At 38.9% G+C, this 22,115-nt stretch overlaps 1 protein-coding gene across 1 annotated transcript; it reads right to left on the reverse strand.

Annotated features, from left to right (window-relative positions):
• Positions 1-5,640: 5,640 nt before the first annotated feature.
• On the reverse strand, positions 5,641-20,677 carry LOC124169261 (histone-lysine N-methyltransferase SETD1A-like). Its single transcript, XM_046547817.1, has 5 exons — positions 20,513-20,677; positions 13,671-13,849; positions 12,411-12,545; positions 11,243-11,332; positions 5,641-7,536 (listed from the first exon to the last, which is right to left on the reverse strand). The coding sequence occupies exons 2-5, from the start codon at positions 13,741-13,743 to the stop codon at positions 5,867-5,869; spliced, it is 1,968 nt and encodes a 655-aa protein (XP_046403773.1). The 5' UTR covers positions 13,744-13,849; positions 20,513-20,677; the 3' UTR covers positions 5,641-5,866.
• Positions 20,678-22,115: the final 1,438 nt, after the last annotated feature.

Below are 22,115 nucleotides of genomic sequence, written 5' to 3' on the forward strand. Positions count from 1 at the left end.
TTTTTGGAAATTTGGTTGTGTTTGGTCCTCTGTATCTTAGCAGCGGATGGGATTTATGAAAAATGACTTATAGTTTCATGATCATTAATTATTTTTGAGCATATGCGTCAAGTTTCAAGTCTCTACCTCAAAAAACGCTATTTTGGACTTTTGTCCGGCTTTTTCCGATTTCGGACCACTGTGCAATGTTGCGATTGTTGACTTATGCCGTGAACGACACCCGCCCTTTGCTGACGGGTCCCGTGTGATGAGATTCCGAGGATTATTTGGTTGTAATCCATGTTTTTAGGGAAGGGATAGTTGATAGGGTTTCCCAATTCCATCCCAACAGTGTTGTTTACGTAGCACCATCACGTAGACTACCTTTCGCCTGGTTCCTACCCTTCGACCTATCTGGCATGGGTGGCCCTACCGGGAATAATTTAGAGTTAATCCCGCCAGTGCTGCTCTAGGGGTCATAGGAACTCTCTAGCTTTTCCACCGCGTCAAGATTGTAGCCCAGGGTAAAGGATGATCATATTAATGACGGAAAACAGATAGCAGAAAAAATTGGTATTTTTGTGTTCTGCTGAGGAATTTTTCGCCTAGCTTGTTATCTTTAATTAATGATAAAAATGATGTTTATCGTCCTGGAATTTTACTATGATTTTATGCATTTATACTCCGCACTGAATTTTAGATTTGATCATGATTTTTCATGAATTATGACTATCCAATGCAGAATTAATCATCGCATACAGTAACTCTAAAATGATGATCTCCATCGCCTCAGGCTCAATCTGATGGAAGTTATTTGGGATTGTAGAAAGTAAGTAGCTCATAGCCAAAACATGTAATAACACAATATTACAGCCTTTAAGGTAACATACCATTATAATTTACAATGAAGTATTTTATCAACAATATTAAGAATAGCATTGTGTGGAATTGAGTGATAATCTTTTGATTGTAGGTAAGACTTCAAAATTAAATAATTTTAACCCGCGATCGATTGATCCTTGGCTTAAATGATGGTATTTATTTGCTGGTGCCTCAATTTGTTTCAATCAATGAGTTTGGATTTTAAGTTTGAAATAAATTGTGTTTTAATTATGCATGGTATGATTTTAAGTTATGGATCCAGCTGAGAAATCTGTTCTGCTCGTTGCCAATTTTTTGAAAAAAGTCGATTGTGATTGCTTTTTTTTTCAATACTTATTGTTAGAACAATAGGCTAAAACCGGAAATAAACAGGACAAAAAATATTTTAATAATGCATTTTTTTAAGGTAGCTGTCTGAAACATGCCAATTGCCGTTCGAAAGCGCCTACAGACAGGTAACTACAGACGTAGGAAAATATTACCTATTAATGGTATGATAATTTTTCTTTATTTTGTCTTAGATTCTGAGATTTTGAGCTAATTTTGATTTCCCTTGGGTAACAAATGGCGGACGCCAATTTTACGAGATTTTAAAACATGAAATGTTGCAAGATTAACGTTTAAAAATATGAGCGTCGTAATATTCTTTTTTGGAGATTTCATGAATAATTGTGAATACAAACCAGAGGAATATTAATAATCCACTTTCCGAACAATTCGTCGGCCTTAACTCTTTCGCAGACCAGTTGATGACGTCACGCGCTCATGTCGAGCGCGTCACATTTCGTCAGCTACTCATCGGACCGATCCCTCATGGTTCGTTGTGTTTTTCACTCCGAGCGATTAATTTCCCCAATGAACGTTTCTCTCTGAGTGAGTCAAAGAACCGGAACTCTGATGACATCACCAGCTCATGAAGAGTGGGCCGCTGCTTTTGCGTACGTTTTAAACTTGCGAGAAAATGGTCGAATAAGGAAGCTTTTTTCGTCATAACCTATACTTCTATTAAGTGTTACGCATTATTTTTGTGAATAACGATTTCCGCTCTGAGTCAGCGACTTCATTGAGGTTTAAACTTGACGAGGCAAAATGATTTGAGGCTTCCCGACTCGAGGGATATTCTTCCGTTCCTTAAGGCCTGGTTACACGGTACATTAACACGTAAAACTTAATGTACGTTTGCGTGAATGATTTTGGTGGAGTGGAACGGAACATGTGAACCAAATTAGAACAGGTTCTATTTTATGTGCATGCATTCGCACAAGTTGAGTGGTTACACGGTGCATTTTGGCGCTCATTCTCGCGTTCATACATTAGGATATTAACCCGTACGTTTTAAAGCATCGTGCAACCACGTCTTTAGATAAGGCACTTTCTACTAACTCATTTCCTATAGACATAGACGTGTGGCTACCCCGTACCTTGAGGGGAAAATGAGGCTCTTCACCGAAAACTGTGCACTATTTTGATTTTGTATGCTGCTAAATGTTTTATTCGTCTATTATTTTATTTTTGAAGCTGGTACAAATTACCCCACTACCTGCAAGGGACGGGTGCAAATCGGAACGCTTACTGTCCGTAAATAAGATGCAAATTGCTGCAAAGTGTATTAGAATTAAAAGTAGAATGATAGTGAAAATATAATTTTTACTTTACTTCATCTTTAACAGTGCTTTCCCAGAAAATTTAACCCTTTATAACGCAGAGCTGCTTCTAGGAGAAATTCAAGTTCAAATATTTCTCATTATAAAAATGTGAACATTTTCTTTTCAATCATATTGTTGCAGCGACGTACAAGGGCTATCCAGAAATTAAAAGAGGTTTTGAAATAAAAAATAAACAGACTGAAACTAGAATTTTTAATTGTATAATTATTTAAGCTAAAGTCTTTGGCTATTTTTTTACGTATTCGCCATTTAAATTAAGGCATTTATCATAGTGTGGTATAAGCTTTTCAATACTCTCTCTGCATAGGTGGATTTTGGGGGGATTTTTGCACGTGGTACTGAATATGTTTCAAGTTATCAGTGTGGATTTTAAAGTTTAATTAATTTATGCTGTAATCATTAATTTAATGTCTTACACTTGTGGGAAAATGACACGACTTACGCTACTAGGAAATCTGTTTGCCTCGTTCATAATTTTTTTAAAGTGTCAAATGTGATAGCGTTTTTTCGATTCGTCGCTCAATGCAGCAAGTCAGGGAACAATGTTCCTCAAGAGGAGGTAAACATGCATCATGTCAGCAGTACGGCGAGGGCTCGAAGCAGTCAGTTTCTGGTGGCCAGTGAAGGAAATTTCAACGCCCTGATGACTGACTTTACTACAGGGGGAGATTTTGATCATGATTTCATCCCTTGTGGTTTCTATGCAGTGTACCTTAAACTGGGCCTTGCAAACTCTCGGTAGCACTATTCTGATCGTTTTAGGCAGTCACAAAATTTTTGGATGGATAGAAAAGACCACCGTTATCCTTGAATAAAATTAATGTTCAATCCCTCTTTCCAGAATTTATAGCCTTTTTGCATGGTTCACAATGCAACACTTTTTAGCCTTTACCACGAATCCTGCGATGTACTCCACGACCTTCTTAAATAGTCTTCTTAAAAAAAACATTCCTGCTGCTGTTGTCCACAGGGTGGTGGACATATCGTTGTTTGGTTCCTTAAAGTCGCACATTTTACATCTCAATGAGCACGCATTTAACGGACCTATGAAGAATAATTGCTGCAGAGTACTTGCATGCTAGAGTATATCACACTATCAATAAAAGAAATAGATCTAATCCAGAGCACAGATCCGTATTCAACCGAATGGCCATTTTCAAGCATTTATGAATTACACATTATGGACTCTGATTCAATATTTTAATGACTTTTATCTGCCTTGTTTGGAATTAAATAAATAAAACAAATGCCATCACCCAGTGACCCACCATCTCATGATCATCTTGACCCATGACTGCATCAACATATGCTCATAAGTGCTGAATTATGTGATTTTGTGAACACTGGGAAATTGGTTAAACCTCGCCCATAAATTATTACTCAAGGTGTCTAAACTCGTGGACCTATTGAAACTAATGACTGGTTTGAAACGATTGATTAGAATTGGTGAAATATTCGGTGATGGAAGTAATTGGCCGAAATCTCAGTCGGTTGAATAAAGTTTACCGTGGGTCTTTCCAAGTTTTTTATTTTATTGTGTGATCTTCTAGTAGCGCCCCTGGTAGCTGCCATGAAGCTAAGCCTGTTACGATTGTACTTCCATCTTGTTGATTCAAATTAAAGTTTAAATTGTGTGGAATTTTTTGCTTTTCTGAACGCTGTGGCTGATGACTTGGCGATTGTGCTTGTTTTTTGGTATTTTTTACAAAATATGTGAAAATACAACTTTGTTCCAATCCAATACAATCAATGATTTGCAAATTCTTGGGGAATGTTGGTTGAATAAAATTTTGTAGGCGTGAATGGTGAAATAGGCGATAGAGATTTGACTTCCTCAGAGATTAATCTAAGATTTGTGAAACTTGGCCTCGAATGTTTTAAACGAGGTTGCTACATTTGATTTACATATATATGCAGATCGTAAGTGCGTACCTCGGGAACTTTACGTGTTTTTACTCAAAAGTACCTTGCATTCAACATATACTAATTTACATTTAATTATAAGCGTGATGTTCATATTAAAATTGCGAGAAAATGTTACAATTTTTTATTAATGGCTGCCGGCCAATATGAATAGCTCAGACAAGTAGCAAGAAATTTCTCTCGGCGGGGCTGATAGTTTAGAACAAGGCAGCTATCCCCTTTGAATAGGCCCCTTTATTCAGTAATTAACCACGTATAGTTGAAAAATGCCTTTTAAAAAGGAATAAGTTTTCATTAAAATGATCATACGCTATCTCAATTTTAGTTTAGTCCGTCGTACACAATATTATTGGTAAAGCTTGACCGATTTCGGGGGTTGCTTGAATCCCTGTAGCACCCTCCCCATCTTCGTGTCTGACAATCTTTCGATGTCTCGTAGCTGCCTAGGATGGAATGGCCAAAAATTTTTTGTGAATTTTTAGGCATTTACAAAATGCATAAATTAATTACAAACATTTAATCCATGTTCCTGATGCATTTCAAAGGAAGGAAGAACTAAATGATGTTACTGATGACCCAGGGTTTGCAAAGTTTTTCCAGAAGAAGTCCATTTCCTTGGTAAGAAGTAATTAAACAAGGTTTATGGAATGACAGCGTGCATTTTAGAGGCCAAGGAAAATCCCAAAAACTCGTTGAATGAAATGGAACTATGACGTACATGGTTCTGTCATCATCGTGGTCAAGCATAGCACAAAGCTCGGATTGTTTTTATGAATAAGTGTGCAGCATAACTATATCTATATTTTTTTATCCTGTATATTAGTGACCTTAGAAAAATCAAGCGCATGACTCACGTCACAATAATTATGTCCGTATACCACCACCTAATTTTAATTTCCGGGGCACACTTTACTCAACTTGGCAACGTGGCCATTTTGGCTAAAATAAATTTTCACGGTCTATTCGCAGCACACTCCATGAAGGAAATCAAAATTCATTCTTACGCGATACTCGAAACTGCATTAGTATACGTATAATTAACTGAAGAACTGGCTATTAAACCATGCACTGGGGCGTTGATAGGGATAATAAGATATGCAGGAATGAAATACCAAAAAAATATGTTTCGACAAAAAGTCTCATTTTTATTGCTTGTTGCCTTACTTACTAAAAAAATAAATTAAGAAAAAATATGAGCAGCACTTTGTACAAAAATATTAAATAAGTGTTTGTAGAATAAATAACAAAAAAATTGACGTGTCCTCGCTTCAGAATAATTTAACTAGTTTCATGATATGTCGCGTGGGATGGTATGTTGGTATCTTTGTCTTTGAAGAAAAATACAACGTTTATCTGTATACCTATACTCCCTCCGTGTGTACATAAGTCCATGTCATTTGGGTTTGCTAGTCCTCTCATTGCCAAAATATGTGATCTAATCGGTTTTTCCTTCTCCTCCACCTCTTCTCTGAGCTTTGGGTCGTTGTCGGGATTTCTGTCACGGCTTCTTCTTTTTCGTCATCTTCTTCCTCTTCTTCATCGTCGTACGTGCTGTCGTTTTTGTCTCCTTGTGGTTTTTCCGTTTCTTCCTCTTCGCTTTCCTCTTCCTCTTCTTCGCTTCCTTCTTCCTCGCTTGCTTCTTCCTCCTCCTCCTCCTCTTCCTTCTCATCTTCCTCCTTCTCTGGTTCTTCCTCTTCTTCTTCTTCTTCATCATCGTCGTCGTCATCTTCGTCCTCATCCTCGTCGACGCCTGCGCTGAAGACGGTGGCGACCGCGTCTTCGACTTCTTCGACCACGTCGTCCGCATCGGCGTCGTCTTCGTCCTTCTCGGCCGTTGCAGTCGCAGATGGTACGGCAGCCTGGGGAGCTGGGGTGGGTGCTTCAGTCTGGACCACCGCGGACGGTACGGGAGGAGCCGCGGAAGTCGTCGGTACAGTTGCCGGCATGCTGGTCTCCGCCGCTGTCGTGGCCTCTTCGTCCTTCACCACGCCGATGTCCACCTCCTGCTTCTCATCCTCGGTCTCCGGCTCGTCGGCCGCGACCATCACGTCTGGGGAAGCCACCGGGACCTCAGCAACCTTCTCCCCATCCTCTGACATCGTTCCTTCCGGCATCGTCGTGGTCATGTCAACCATGATCTCAGGTTCTGTGGCCGCATCGGGGGTCCTCGTGTCGTCCATAGTCTGGAGGGGCTGTCCGTCTTGGACCACGTTGACGGTGTAGTCTGACGAAGTGCTGGGCTTGAACTCCATGACCGTCACCATCGAGGTCTCCTCGGATACATCCTCCATGATGGGGGCGGACGTCGTAGGTTTAGCGGCCTGTTTGGGCGGAGCTTTGGTCGTACCGCGGGTGGGAGCCTTCGTCGGTGCCTTCGTTGGCTTTGTAGTCGGCTTTGCAGACGGCTTTGCATTCGTTTGCTTCGTCGGCGTTGGGGCGGCCGAAGTCGTCTCGACCTTGTCCATAACCTTGTTGTTGGTGACCGCGGGCTCTGGGACTTCCACTACAGCCTCCGGCTTGCTTCCGGAGGAATCGTGGATGTGGTGGACCTGCACTATCACTTTGTGCGGGACGTGTGTAGGCTCTTGGAACGGAGCCGGGGTTGTGGTCTTCTTGTTGGGCTTCTTCTTGACCGGAACCTCCGCACTCTCATCGTCCAGACCCAGGAGGTCTCCCAGGATGCTGAACCCCGCGTAGTCCGCGGAGATCTCGTTGTCGTCGCCGACTCCAGCTGCGATGTCATCATCCTCTTCCTCGTCTTCGGATGCTCCTCCCAGCGCTTCGTCCTCCTCTTCCTCTTCTTCATCTTCTTCCTCGTCGCTGTCGTCGCCGAAGCCGTAGTCGTCCTCGTCGTCATCATCTTCTTCTTCGGCGGGCAGCGGTTTCGCCGGTTCAAGTCGGAGACCTTCCGGGCTGAATCGGAAGCAGGAGACCCTCAGGGCGGCCTCCAGGTCGTCCAGGGCGCGGATCTCCAGGCCGAGACACGCGTGGAATGAATCGGGCTCCTTGGAGATGCCGTAGACGCGGCCGCAGAATTTGGAGAATCCTCCTGGCAACCTCATGCAGACGGGCTTCGGTCTCTTTCCTGGAAAGGAAAGCATTTGAAGTTAGGGGTGCATATTGGGGTAATCAGGATATAAAAGATGAAGTTAACTTTCTTTTGTGAAGTACAGGGTTGCCGTAAAAGAATGGTGCGGCTACAGTATTACATTCCGCTCAGCCAGCAGTTATTCTCCATGAAGTACTTGTTCAAAACCCAAACCATGATCTTGAAATTTTGACGATGTATAGATTTAGATATAAATGTTGCGAGCCAACTCTTACTTATCAGGCTCTTCTGCACTCATGTCTAATAAACGTAATAAGCACCCACAATTTATTTTCCAAGGGATGAAAAGATAATAATTTTACTTTCTATTGCATTTTATATTGTTTTGGAATATTGTTTGGCGTGAAAAGGGCGTTAATTGCATTTTTATATTTTATTTTAATTTTCTACTTCCAACTGGTTATTCTTGCAACTGATTAAACCGGAGCTGTTAAAGAAATTTCTGCCAAAACGTTTTATATCTAACGCCATCTATTGAGAAATTTAAAAACCACTTTACCATATGGAAATATAGTTAATTTATTGAAGCTCAATAAAACAAAATTTCAAATTTGTCATTACTGAGTATTGCATTTTCATCATAAGCAAGCATGCATGCAAAATTTCAAGCCAATCCGACAATGAAAATTGGGATAAAAATAAATAAATTACAAGATTCCATCAAGGAAAAAAATGACGAATCAGGTTATGAAAATGCGTATAAAAATCTCCTCCCCATTTACCCTGAACTTTTTAACATGATAAAGTAAGTTTCATACGACCATACACCACGAAAAAAGACAAAATCTGATTGGTTGCGACCCAACTTGGCAGGTAAATGATGGTCTACTCTATAAATCCTCAAAATTTATATAGATGATGATTTTAACCCAGTACCTCGTCGCGAAATAATGCTCGTCGAGCGCCAGTGATGCGATCTCAAAATCAATGTGCGATACTAAAAACAAATGGAATTAGGATACGCACCAAATTTTTCATCCTTTTCAATCAATACGTAGTCTGCTCTAGAGTGTGGCCTTGGGTTATTAATTTTATTTAAACTTAAAGGGACTCATGACGGAAAGTACTTTCTTCAAATCTGTAAAATTTATGGAAAACAGGCCAAACATCTCTGGCATCACCTGTGTAACGTAGTTAATTTTGGGGAGACTGAGTGGATTCATATTGGTGGAAGGATTAATGAACATAAGGGCAGAATGAGTTCCCCCTTCGAGGGATGGTCGGGAACACCCACAACTTCCGCGAGGCCTTGGCGGATGTGATTGGTCATGCGTTTAAGCGTGTCAAGATAAAAAAAGGGAGATTATTCGGCAGACCATGCAAGTTTCTTCTGCCTCAACTTCGTTGAATTCTGCAGTGAATAGTTAAATACACTACGTTCAATTCCATACAGCCAATTTCAGCATATTGAAGCTATTGCCAAAACACAGGGAGAAAACTGTGAGTGGTACAAAGAATATATCTTTAATTCTTCTCACGGGAAAAACTATTATGCATTAACTACTTGTATATGTGCCACTGTTTCGGGCTCTCTCGCGGAGACTTAAAAAAGTTCCAAGTGACTGAATTATCTCCCGACTGGAACAGCTTGAAACCTGGGTCGATATTTTGATATTTATTTTCTCGGCTATTTTTGTTTTAACCTCTTTTTACTTCATTTGCGGCACACATTTCGTCTTAACTCAAATATTAGTGATATGAAAAGTAAAAATTTCATTTTGGCCGTGACTCTTGTCCTACGGTGAATTTGTTGTCTATTTATCATGAAAAAAGCATTCCCATTGCAATCTTCGATTTCACTATTAGTCGGTAATCATTCTCAGAAGGCATCATTTGCATTAATTGAGTTTTGAAAGTGCTTTTCAAAGAAATATTTAGTAGGGATTGAATTGCTGTGTCGGAAGTAGTTTTGGTGTATTCAGTGTCTTATTCAAATATTTTGGTCATGTTTAATACATTTATTAACCAGCCGCATCATGTTATAACCATAATTATATTAATTTATGTAGCGCAATGCAAGATTTATGTGAATTTATGACGTCGAAGTTGGCATGTGGTCACATGAAAAATCTGAAGTATTCTTGATTAAAAAGGAAGTGAGCCACGTTGTTACACTTGCTGAGTCTTAACTGATGTAGTTACCCAAGATATACTCCAAGCAGACCGGCGAAGGAATTCGAACTTTGTTCGTTTTATTTTATGTACTGTTAAAATATTGCTTGCAATGTCTATCGGATTTTATAAGACCGTGACGCTAAGTTTTGTACTGTGCTTAAAGGGAAGAGACAAATTTGTCGTGCATTGCATTGCATTGCAAACTAAACATTGCTAAACATTTTCTGTGCCTTCTACGTTAAGTCATCTGCGCCAACTAATGCAATACTATCCGTTGTTGCATTTCGTGCACGCGCTAGTAGTTGCTGGAACTATTAGCACGATTTAATCTTAATTTTGTGGTTTGAATATCAAAATTCCATACATTTGAAGGACTTTTTAGCGTCAGATTAAAAATGGAAATTTTTAATAGTAGCACAGTTAATTTTAGACGAGCAAGGTCTTTGATAAAACAGGATTAAATTTGACCAATTTTACTGTAAATTATTCATAGATAACGCGGGTTTTGACAACGTTTGTCTTATTCCAGTACGAATACGGAGTTAATTCTAAATATATTCCAACGAAAATGGGTCATCAAATGCTTGGAATATTTTTTATATGTGCTTGAATTGGCCCAATAAAAAAGCTATCTTACAGGTAATGCGCACTCCAACTCTCATGCTGGAAATATTAATTTCAAAGATAGAGGAAGTATCCTGGTATTAAATATTTCATGATCTATGTTTTTTAAGTTCTCCCGCTATTTTTTTCGCTTTAAACTTGAATAAAATATAAGAGGCTCTAAAACGTATTCTCGAAATATTAATTTTTTTACATTTCTCTTTTTGAAATAGAAATTGATTGATTTTCAAAGCCTTCAGAAAGAATTTTTATGAAACGGAAAAAGCGTTAAGGACATAAGAAATAAAATTGCGTTATCAAAGGATGCGTTCTTGATCAGGAAGGAGCTTATGAAGGAATCGTAATGTAACAGTTAATAGGGAAGTTTAGTGAAGAGTCTGATCTAGAATGTGGCGTTTTACGGTGCGGGCACGTAGACACTTAGTAAGGAGGACGAGAGAAGACTGCAGGCTTACGGAATGTGGGTGTGGAGAAGAATGAGGAAGGTGAAGTGGACGTAGACGAGGAGGAACGACGAAGTGCTGGACATGGTGGGTGTGGAGAGGCAGCTTTTAGATGAGATACGGATGAGGCTGAAGATATGTATGAAGCGAGTACTGAGCGGGGAGGGGATGTTGAAAAAGGTGTTGGAGGGTAGAATGTTGAGTAAACGATGGTGAGGATGGAAGAGAATAGGATATTTAGATAGAATGAAAGGGAGTAAGTCTAATTGTGAATTTAAGAGGGAAATACAAGAAGGAAGGGGAGGCTACCAGAACACTTCTCAAGTATTCCATGAAAACCTACCTTAGTCGTTAGAATACCTAAATGAATATGATAATTTAATCAAAATAGGGTGATTTTTATTTTATGCAGGTGTGTGATATACTAGAGTTTTTTTAAGGATAATTTAGAGGTAAACTCAACTCTTTTATTCTTGTGCTTTAACCTTTCGTGTACTCACCAGTAATTGTATGCGTTGCAAGTACTCGGTCACCAAACTTCAGTGAGAGGTCCATCTTGTCTCCATCCACGTACCGAAGACTTGCACATCCTGGAATGGAACAGAGATGCTCATGTGAGAAATATTGTTTAGTTCCGTCAAATTTATACGGTTTTCCGGAAGAATTGCACTGATATCGCAATATTTTCACTTCGTTCAATTTTTTAACAACTTAATCGAATTATAGATCCGGTCACAACAACTTTATATCACTCACAATTTGGAGTAAAATATTTCTCTTACGACTGCTTGAATTCAATCAATTCAGGCGTGATATTGTGGAAATTTGACAAATTGAAATTAAAGGTAGTTGCAATTGAATAAGATATGACGATTATTAAATAAATTGTGAAAAAGTACAACTACATTTTTTGACAATCACTACTTAGACCGTCCATCAACCATGAAATCATTTTCAGTGAACTTTAAGCATTTTATATGATAGACAGTACTACCCTCCATGCTACTGGCATCTTTTAAGATAAATGTATGCTATTTCCGGTAATGACTATTTACATTCGAGTTAAGCTGCTTTAAGTTGTTGTGAAGCAGTGAAAGCTCTTCTCAAGCTTTGAATTCCTCAGTTACTCCAAGTGAAGGCTGATTGAATTTTTATAAACGGAGCCTTATAGTATTTGATGAACAAAATCTCATCACCGATCTCACCGTTATTAAATAATATAATAGCTCTCTTTTTTTAACGTGAAATCTATTTTAGATTTAACGTGCTTCCCGTTCTCTTAATACATAGTTGACGATATTGTTAATGAACTTTTCAATATGGTAAAGTAATTGTTAATAATGAATGGGAACCAATCTTTTCCGCAATATGTCCTTGTTACTCCCTACAAATGTGCGTGGGGAGTTTTTTTTACGGTTTCCAGAAACTTCTTTTCCCCTGAATATGACAAAGCACGACCGAGATTTTCTCCCGGATTCAAAGACGGAACTGCTCGTCGTGCAATAAAACGAACTTTATTCTCATCAGGCTCCCACTTTTAGTATCCCTTACACCAAGGAAAGATTGAAAGGTATAAAACAATTCAATGAGGCCTACACTAATATTATTTCCGCTCATACGTTTAAGCATATAATAGGTTTAATGCTTAATGCTTGCGTAAAAACTCACCTGGTCCTTTGATAGGTATAACTGGTAAGGCAAAGTCTCGGCAGCAGTCGCATGAATCCGTAGAACAGGAGCAATAACGGTTAGGTGCATTTTCTTGTTTTTGTTGACTCTTCAAGGCCTTAGCATCGCGAGATTCTGGAAAGACAGGAAGAGAATTTTGAGCATTAATATTAAGTACTAAACATCCACGTTACATTTTTTTTGTCATTTTCATTCACATTTTAAATTATCATTTTCACAAAAAGATCATGAATTTTCTGAAGGTTTATTTTTTTAAGTTATGATTTCACTGACTTTCCATTCCACTGACTTAACTATTCCGCAGAACTTTTAAGTATCACTTTGCGAAGTAGTAAACACTGTAAAATATAGTCAGCAATGTTTGTAAATGAAAATCTCACTTCTGTTCTTGATCCAACCTGAGAGAAATTACAATCTGCCTCTATCATGACAATTATTCTTAAAGATGATGTTATTTTTCATTCAAAATTGGGTCTTTTTGGCTTTGACACTTGGAAAATTTCACTGAAATTATATCTTGGTTTTATTTTTTGCTGAATATTTTCAATCATCCTATAAGGTCCCAGCTTTAATAAAGTATGCTGTAAGGTTATCGAATAATTGTCACTCAACCCACTAAATGTTGGCGCTACATGTGGAAATATACAATTTTGTTCGCTCACTTAAGAATTTCGCTTTAATTATAACCATAGAAGTGTGCTACTAACAATTAAGGAATCACAAATTGCGTAGTGGTAATAATAATAGCTTTTTTTGACTTCATATGTAGCGATATGAATAGAACAGGACCTGTTTATTAGTAAAATTTTAAAGCTTAATCACCTAATTAGCGTTATTGTTAAGTGCCATTGAAGAACAACCAGCCCGTAAAATTCAACCAAATTCCATGGCAAAGTTATTTGAGATATCGGGTGGGATAATTAATCTACCACTCCAACTCCAATTTTTCTTCACCCAAAAAATTAACAGAAGTAATTACTTAAAGAATAGCTCTTTGGAAGTAGCTTTTATTCATAATGAAAGCAGCTATTAATCTTCAAAACGGACGAAGGTTCAACGTAATTGTGTTTCATCATCCATCAAGATGATGGCACAGCTGTGTTGACACTTGTGTTATCCGTCGAGAATATCCAAATTGCGCGCGTTTCAGGAAGTCAGTTTCATTACGAAAATTAATAATGTGTAGATGCTATGCACCTTAAATTAATTCTAAAACACTATCCACAAATGCTTACTTACCTATAACTCTAGACGCGGCGAATGCTATCAGGAGGAAGATGAGCAGAAGCTCGATCACAAAGGACAGCTTCATGGTGAAGACCGCTGGCCCACACCAGTGATGTAAGTTCCTCAACGGCGCGACGGGTTATCCAGTCGCCGGGTAAATAAAACCGCCGCTGGTCACTGCAGGCGAGTATCTAAGAGAAAGGGATGCCAACGTGAGCGATACCACACTATTGTCCCTCCACCCTACTCTTCTCACACGACAGGCGACACTTTCCTCTTCCAAAGTCGGATATGTATGCACTTCTTGCGGAAGCGGATCTTGAATCACCGAAGTCTGTGCTGGAAATTTTCAAGAGCCGCTCGTCGTGACTCGTGCGCTCCGCTGACCTCGCCCTACTTTCCGTGAGGCTTTGCGTCACGGCTACGTCACCGCTGCGAACAGCGCCTCTGTCGGCGGCGGGAATCTCACACTAGGGCGGACGTTGACCCTCTTTCAAGACACCCTGACTTCTCGCGGTTAAGGACAAGGACACCCATTGCTCTATATATCTCGGTGTCTCGGCTTAGGAATCTACACCTACATAGCAACCCGCAAGCTGCCTCAGCAGGCGTGTGGCAGGGGGTGTTAGGACTCCAGCCGTAAACAAAAAAAGAAATAGTCTAATGAAATTAAGAACATACGAAACGTATCAATACGTTTCAGGCTAGACTTTGTGGTAATGCGATATATCAATGATAAAATATAAACAAAAAATGGTACTTTCCACTTTTTAATGCATAATTTCACTCCACTACAGACCATGGTTGCGATGCTATATGTCATTTTCAGTTACCTTGAAAATGACCGTGTCACACTTCACGTGACACGGGTCACGCTTCATTTATTTTTTACCATTCAAATGTACGTGTCGTCTATAATCATTACATTTCCATTAAAACTTGGGCAATATTTCAGTGTTCCATCCAGTGGAAAACCCGAAGCCATTCTTTGGCAGAGCTGTTAGTAGCCCTTCTGACAGGCATTGAAGTCTCCGATTGACGTTCGTCAAAGTCCCCAGGACTGCTCCAATTGAACGCTCCAATACAGTGCTAAATTAAAAGGTAAATATTCAGTTACCTTGAAAATGACGTAGCGTGTCGAAATCATGGTCAGCAGTGAAGTATTAAATTTTGGAAATTACTATATGTTGTTTGTATTTAATCATGGATAATGAAATTACACCTAGAGTTCATTAAAGTCTTATTGTTCAGGGGAAAAACTATCTCCGTAATGTTCCGTTCGGCAAAATATCTGTCTTTATGTATCGTTTCTGTCAGACTTGAAAATATAGTGGGGTTCTAATATAATGTTCTCCGTGCCGCTCTAAAGATATCTGTTCTCAGTTGCTAAAATAACCTAAGAATTGCCCTCAAAATAGCTCCACATACCCGTATTCGTAAGGGAAATAGAGATTGACGAATTAAATCAGGCTTACCTACCTAATAGTGTTGGAAAATTCTGTTCTGGTATGATATCGGGTCACGCTTCATACATTTTGCTCTTCAAATGTGCGTGTCGTATATATCCATTACACGACCATCAAAAAGTTGGCGATATCTCCGTTTTCCACTCGGTGGAAAACCCGAAAGCATTCCTTGGCAGCGCTGTTTGCATCACCCTTGCACAAGCGTTGAAGTCTCCGATTGACTTTAGTTAGTCTTCAGTGCTATTCGAATTGAGCGCTCTTATACAGGGATTAATTTAATGATAAATTGTGGAATGCTTCGGAAAACATTTTTAGGTACTATGAGAGTGTATTAACTATCCAGATGTGTATTAGTGGCGGACTCTATGACTCCCGATAACTCTCTATAAAGACTTCTCGCGGTTAAGGGCAAGGACACACGTTGATTGATAAATCGCGGAGTCTTGGCCAAGGAATTTTCCTCGCAATAGCTTTGCTTGTCTGTATTCTAAGTCGTAATAGAGCTTGATAAATAAAATAAGGCTTCCCCAAGTTGTAATATCAAAATATTCTGTTCGGATATGCCACCAGGTAACAACTTCTCTGCTGTCATTTCGATGAACGTGGTGTCTAACATCATTGCAAGTGGGTGGGGTTTTAATGTGGATTATGGTGGCAAACCCGTAAATCTGTATTAATTCAATGCAATAGTTACCCCCTCTTAAAAGTTGTCTTGTAGAAGTATAAATATTATGAGCTTCTACCTTGATGCATGGAAAAATATTTTCAGACGCCTATAATTAATTTTGAGGTATATAAAATCTTTGCTAAATATATTCGGCGGAGGAGATTTACATTAGAGCGCTAGTTGACCCTATTTAAATAGCTTGTATATTCTCGCGTTTAAGAATATCGGCACCTAAAACTCTATATACCAAGATATTGTCATCTCAATAACTACGCCTACTTGTATTCTTAGGGGTAGTAGAGATTGATAAATAAAATGAGACTTCCCCGACTTGTAATGTTAGAAAATTCTTTTCGAGTACGCTAACTGGTTAAACTGCATATATTTATCATTCACATGTACGCGTCGTCTACAATAATGACAATTTCGTTAAAACGTTGGTGGACTTTCAGTGTGATATTCAGAAGCAAACAGAAAAACATTCCCTGCAAATACAGATAGTACCTCTCTTAACAACCGTTGAAATCTCCAATTACCGGTCGTTGAAGTCTCCCGTGCTGTTCAAATTGAACACTAAATTTGATCATGTATTGCAGTGATGCCTGGGAAAAATTTTTGATGCGTATTTGCAATTTAGTACAGCACAAATATTTATTCGTGGCGGGTATTTTCACTATGATCTCCGTCGACCCTCCTGAAGACACCATGACTTCTCGCACTCAAGAGCTAGGAAATCAATTGTTCTATGTATCGCGATATAACGGTGAAGTATGCGTTATATCAGCATAATTTTACGTGCCTGATATCATTATTATAATTCAGACCTTTTCCTTTCTGAATGAAACGAAATAGAAAGATTTTTAATCACTATTTTTTCGTCATTTAAGTCTCCAATCGATGGACTAGTGGGGCTGAAGAACGCTGAAAAAAGGCCTTGAAAGAGATGTGCAGTAAAGATAATGACGGATTTAACAGATAGGTTCCTAATAGTGATAATATTGGCGAATTTAATAAAGATGGGAGAAGGCAGCTGCGTCAAATTAATCTCCGGATTGCTTTTGATTAAGTTTCCATGGTTGATAAACGTGAACTCTCAATTAAAAGATTAAACATTGGCATGCATTACTGTTGTGACGTGTAAGAAAAATATTTGCGACACGCACAAAATATTTTTCAACTATTGAAATGTGCATTCGTCGACAAGAATCCCAAAGTAGGAGGCGCATTGACTCTCTTAAAGACATCCTGACTTCTCGCGGTTAAGAGCAAGGTCACCAGTTGCTCTATATATTGCGGTATCTAGGCGAAGGATGCTTTTCCTCACTAGTCTTTCGAGTCTGGCTGTATGAGGACAATGCGTATTGTCTAATGACTGAATGAATGAATCAAATATATCTGTTTGGGTTTGCCACCGGGTGGCGCGCAGAATTTTTTCCAATACTTCTATGGAAGAGTCTTCCATATCCAACATGACGGTAGAAATGGCGTGTTTGAAACGGTCGCAAACTCGAAAAACTTTTTTGGCAATGTAGATTCTTTACCCCAAAAATAGCAAGTTTTGATGTCTCCGATTTTTCCACATTGGTGTCTGCAGCACTGATATATTTGGAGTTTAAAAGTATGATAACTGATAGCTGCCGTGATCCTTACAATTAGCGAATTATTTTAGATGCAAGTTGAGCAATATTATACTATCGTAATATATGTTGGGTGGTGGAAATCCCACTAAAATATGACCTTTGACTGCCTTACAGACACCCTGAGTTCTCGCGGTTAATGACAAGTGGACCCTCAAATCTATTCATCATGAAGACTTTTTCCTTTCATATGCAAAAAGTACTTGAGAGTGGAGTTCAAGTGGTGGAAATTGTTGAAATTTATAAGAACCGGAAAATAGGAAATTGCAAGCGCTAAAGTCTCAAATTCCGTTCGTTGAAGTCTCCTTCGATGACAAACTTTAGCGCTCTAAAAATGCATGAATTTATTGAACTTTGCTGTAATTCCAGGTGAGAGATAGTTAAATTATCATTAAATTATTGACAAGTATATGCGGTGCATTAACAAATTCGTTCATCTTTAAATAATAGCAGTAAACCCTAGCCTCAGTATACTCGTTCTGTTAGTTTGTGCTCAGTCAGTCTTTGTTTTGAGATGCGTGAGGTTGCCTTTTTCCGCTCAAACTACGATGATACAGACGAGAATATGTACTAATAGTTGTATACATAAATCTTAGGATGTATTATTTAAAAAATTAGAAATGTTTTTTGTGAAAATTTATGTTATTACTAATTGAAATACTCTATATAAACTTGGAGCTTTTGACAGTCATATTTTGCTTGTATAATTAATTATTAACTTGCCTCGTAAAGTTAGATATCGATGGCTAAGTTCTAACAACACGTATCTCAAAAATAGCAAATTTTCAGGAGAACAAAAGAAACGATTTATATTTTTAATTGTACACAGAAATTAAAAACTAAAAATTCATAAAACTGAACATTTGCAAAAAAAGATTTGTTTTTTTGCTTGAATTTTATTTTTTAAATGTCATTACACTTTAAGATACCTGTCTCAAACCGGCCAAATATTGAGATACGTGTTGTTAGAACTTAGCCATCGATATGGTACATTCTCTGCAGAACTGATTGTTTAAGCTCTTGGTTGATGTAAAGGGAATGTAACATGCTGACGCAATAGCTATGCAGGTATGGATGTGTGTGAGTATAAAAAAATAGAAGAAAGCTTTCTTCGGGCCGCGGATCTCGTTTTCAAGAGAAAGATCTCTAACTAGCGATACATAAGTGCATGCGTAATTACTTTCACCGTGAAAGGCACTCTGGATTAAAGGGGTATACTGGAAGAGGGGTGAGCTGCTGGGATAAATCCTAAAGCGAATATCAACTCGGAAATTCTTTGATTACTGACGTTATATCTCATCAGCGATGGTGCGCTACTGGATAGATTAATCCTGAAATGTGTCCAATACTATGGCACTGGATGCATAAAACAAATCAATTAGGTAGGGAAATAATTAAGATGTGTAGTCTAGTCGTAAGAATAACCTCATTTTCGTGAATAGGGTTGTGTCAAAGTTATTCTTTCATTGCTATGAGAGTACCTGAATTACTTGCATGATTATCTCGATACTCAAATTAATGTCTCAATTTTCACATTAATTCATCTACATTCGGATAAATAACTTACAACCATTTGGAGAATTGCCGCTTGGACGAAATGTTTTTTATCCATACGTAATGGTATTCACCTACGCTATCGCATCTAGTTCACACTAGACCGCTTGCTATAAGTAAGCTCAAGTAACGAAGAACTGACAACTATCCGTTGGCACTTCTCGATATTTATTTCAAAAATAAACCTTTATATCCAGAATGTAGTTTCCTTGAGGTTTTTATGTTATTCAGGCATTAATTTTAAGCGAAGGCTAAGAGAGAATTTTGCGAGGAAAGAACTTTTTTTCAATGAGAATACTATTAATGACGAAACAATATATTAGATGCAACATTTGGAGCATATATCTTTATGCCAGAGAAACGTACTTTTACGGCTGTACAGAAGTCAAAATGAAAGTATTCTAAATATGATTCGATACAAGAACGATGAATAAATATGGATTGACCGAAGAAAAACGAAGAGTGGGAGAAATAAGAAGATTTGTGGTAAACTTATTAGGTAGAAGTGGATAAGTAAAAGACAATACTCTATAATTTATCTCACCGTGAGACGTAATCGCATGATGAAGAGAATCGTTGAAGTACATGTGGCCGGGTAGAATGGCAGGGTTAAAGAAGGCCGCAAATGAGTTGCGCAGGACAAGTTATTAAGGACGTATTAGGGAATAGGTCAATACGAAGAGGTTTGCTGGTAGAATAACGGTATGGAGAGCTGCGTCAAACACATCCTCACATTGTAGACTTACAGTGTTGACGGGAAGTTTTTCAAAAAGCGAGAGCAAGTCACAAAAAACTGGCAAATACCCAATGTTACAACACGAGTTGCAGATCGGGAATGAACCTCAAAGTACTTAGTGTAGTCTACGAGCGGTGGTTATGCTATTTATGTATTTAATTGCGCATTCATACATCCATAGGTTTCATAGTTCTTCGATTAAAATAGTTTTGATGAGGAGTTTACTAGACAAAAGTTTCCACTACAACAAGGAAGACGAAATACTTTCCGCGGGCAACATTAATTTAGGAATAAGGATATTGCTAGTGAGGACATGCGTGTGGAGCTTCATGCTTCAAACTACCATCAGCCAATTGGACTACACCTGAGTCTTATTGTTGTACCCGCAAAATGCTCAATTATATTCGGTGTGAAGTTAATATCGATCGACCGAGTATATAGTTACCAAGTAAGATTCCCGGAAGAGTTTTGCAGGCCAATCCTAAGATTTAAACCAGAGAAGAAGATATTTATCCAGATACCCGTGTGGGTATCCGAATGGGAAATGGATAAAAAACATTTAACACACACGCACATAATCGTAAACTCTCCTCGCAATGTTTTTCCTGCCATAGCGGCTTTGAGACAAGTTGCCGGGCAATCTCGTGTTCACACCATATTCGGTCCCGTCGAGAAAGGACTTACACGGTTTTTTTCACCCCCTATCCCTTTTCCTGGAGTGAAGAGAACACTGGATAGAAGAGGGTGGGGGGGGAGGGGCTGGAAACAAAACACATGGACAAGTTCTCAATTACCTGTGCTCGGGTTTTTTTCCCTCTTGCGATGCGTATACCCCTTTCGGTTCACTTCTTGTTGCTTTCTTTCCTTCACTCGCGTGCACACTCACTTCTTCTCTTTATCTGTCTCTGTCAGTTGGCCTCTGTTTGCGCTGAGCAGCGCCTCGTTTCTGATGCTCGCCGCTCTGTCCGCCGAAGACGCCCTCTGGGGAACACCAGTCCCCCCCCCCTATCGGAATCTCGGTCATCTGGAGGAGGGGCGACGCGGGAGGGGTGTGCCGGAGGATCCTGCCGGAATTGCTCCGGGAGGGGTATAAGGGGAGGGGTTTGGAGGGGAAAGGAGAGGCTTGCCTCTTTCCTCGAGCCAGCTGGGTCAAACCATCCGACCACTGTCGAACCAACACGCGTTATCACCATCAGGATAACTACGGTTGTAGGATTTGGATTTCTTCTGCTTGTATCATTAACCATTGGAAAATAGTAAGGAATAAAAAATCAAGGAATTATTTATTTTATTTTTTATTTATTTCCATCTTCCCCGTTAACAGCACTTTAAGGCCTTTATAGCGGAGGATAAACAATATACGATACAAGCATCCAAGCCCTGGATAGGGACCACCTAACCAGGCGAGATTCGAACCCATGACACGGTTTGGCAGGTGAGGACTTTACCCCACCGCCACCGAGGCCGGCATATTCAAAGAAGTACACAATTTTCATCTATATATATTATTATTATTGGGTTTGGTATGAGAGAAAATTTACGGAGAGAAAATTTGCATGCTAAGATTTAGGAAAGTGAGTGAGACAAGGCTGTGCTTTGTCACCTGTAATTTTCAACGTTTACATCGAGAAAGCCATTAATGAAATCAAATTAAAGGCCTCGGGTGTGAAAACAAACGGAGAAAAAATTAGCATGCTAAGATTTACCGATCATATACCCGTTATATTCTGGTTAATATGGGGAGTATAGTAGGTAAATATCAGCTAAAAATAAATACAAAGGAATCCAAGATATTAGGTAAAAGATATTAGCATGCAGTAGAAGAGAGACTACCATTGAAATAGGGAGTTTAGACACCCATGAAAATGTGGAAAAAACTAATATTGGCAGAAGTGGATAAATTATGTTATTATAAATTCAAATTCTGGGCACTGAGGTAGCTAACAAACCTTCGTGATCCTTCACTGTTTATGCACTTGTGAACATCCAATTCACTCCATTGTACAGATAATGCCAGTTTTAACGGAGTGAAGTTTGAATGAAAACATTAGTGAATGAGAGAAAATGGAAGCAGAAAGCTGCATAAAACTATTCTAGGGATTGGTACTGATTATTTTTCAGTTTCCATGGCTGATAGGCGTTTGAACACTCTCATGCATCGCCTCTTTAACTTGGAAAAATACAATTCTCCACTATTCGAGGAATGCTGTATAACGGTCATTGCATGACTTTTTTCCAGACAAGTTTCCATATCATCTATGCAAATAATGATAGAGAAATGGTGTTTTTAGCTATTAAAAATTCTTATGTTATCTTCGGAAATAAAGCTGTTATGGTAAAAAATACGTCTTGAAAGTTGAAATTTTTACGATTATTCAGAGTCAATTGTAAAAAAAG

This window comes from Ischnura elegans, chromosome 12 (assembly GCF_921293095.1).
Source record: "Ischnura elegans chromosome 12, ioIscEleg1.1, whole genome shotgun sequence".
In the NCBI taxonomy this organism is placed as follows: Eukaryota; Metazoa; Arthropoda; class Insecta; order Odonata; family Coenagrionidae; genus Ischnura; species Ischnura elegans.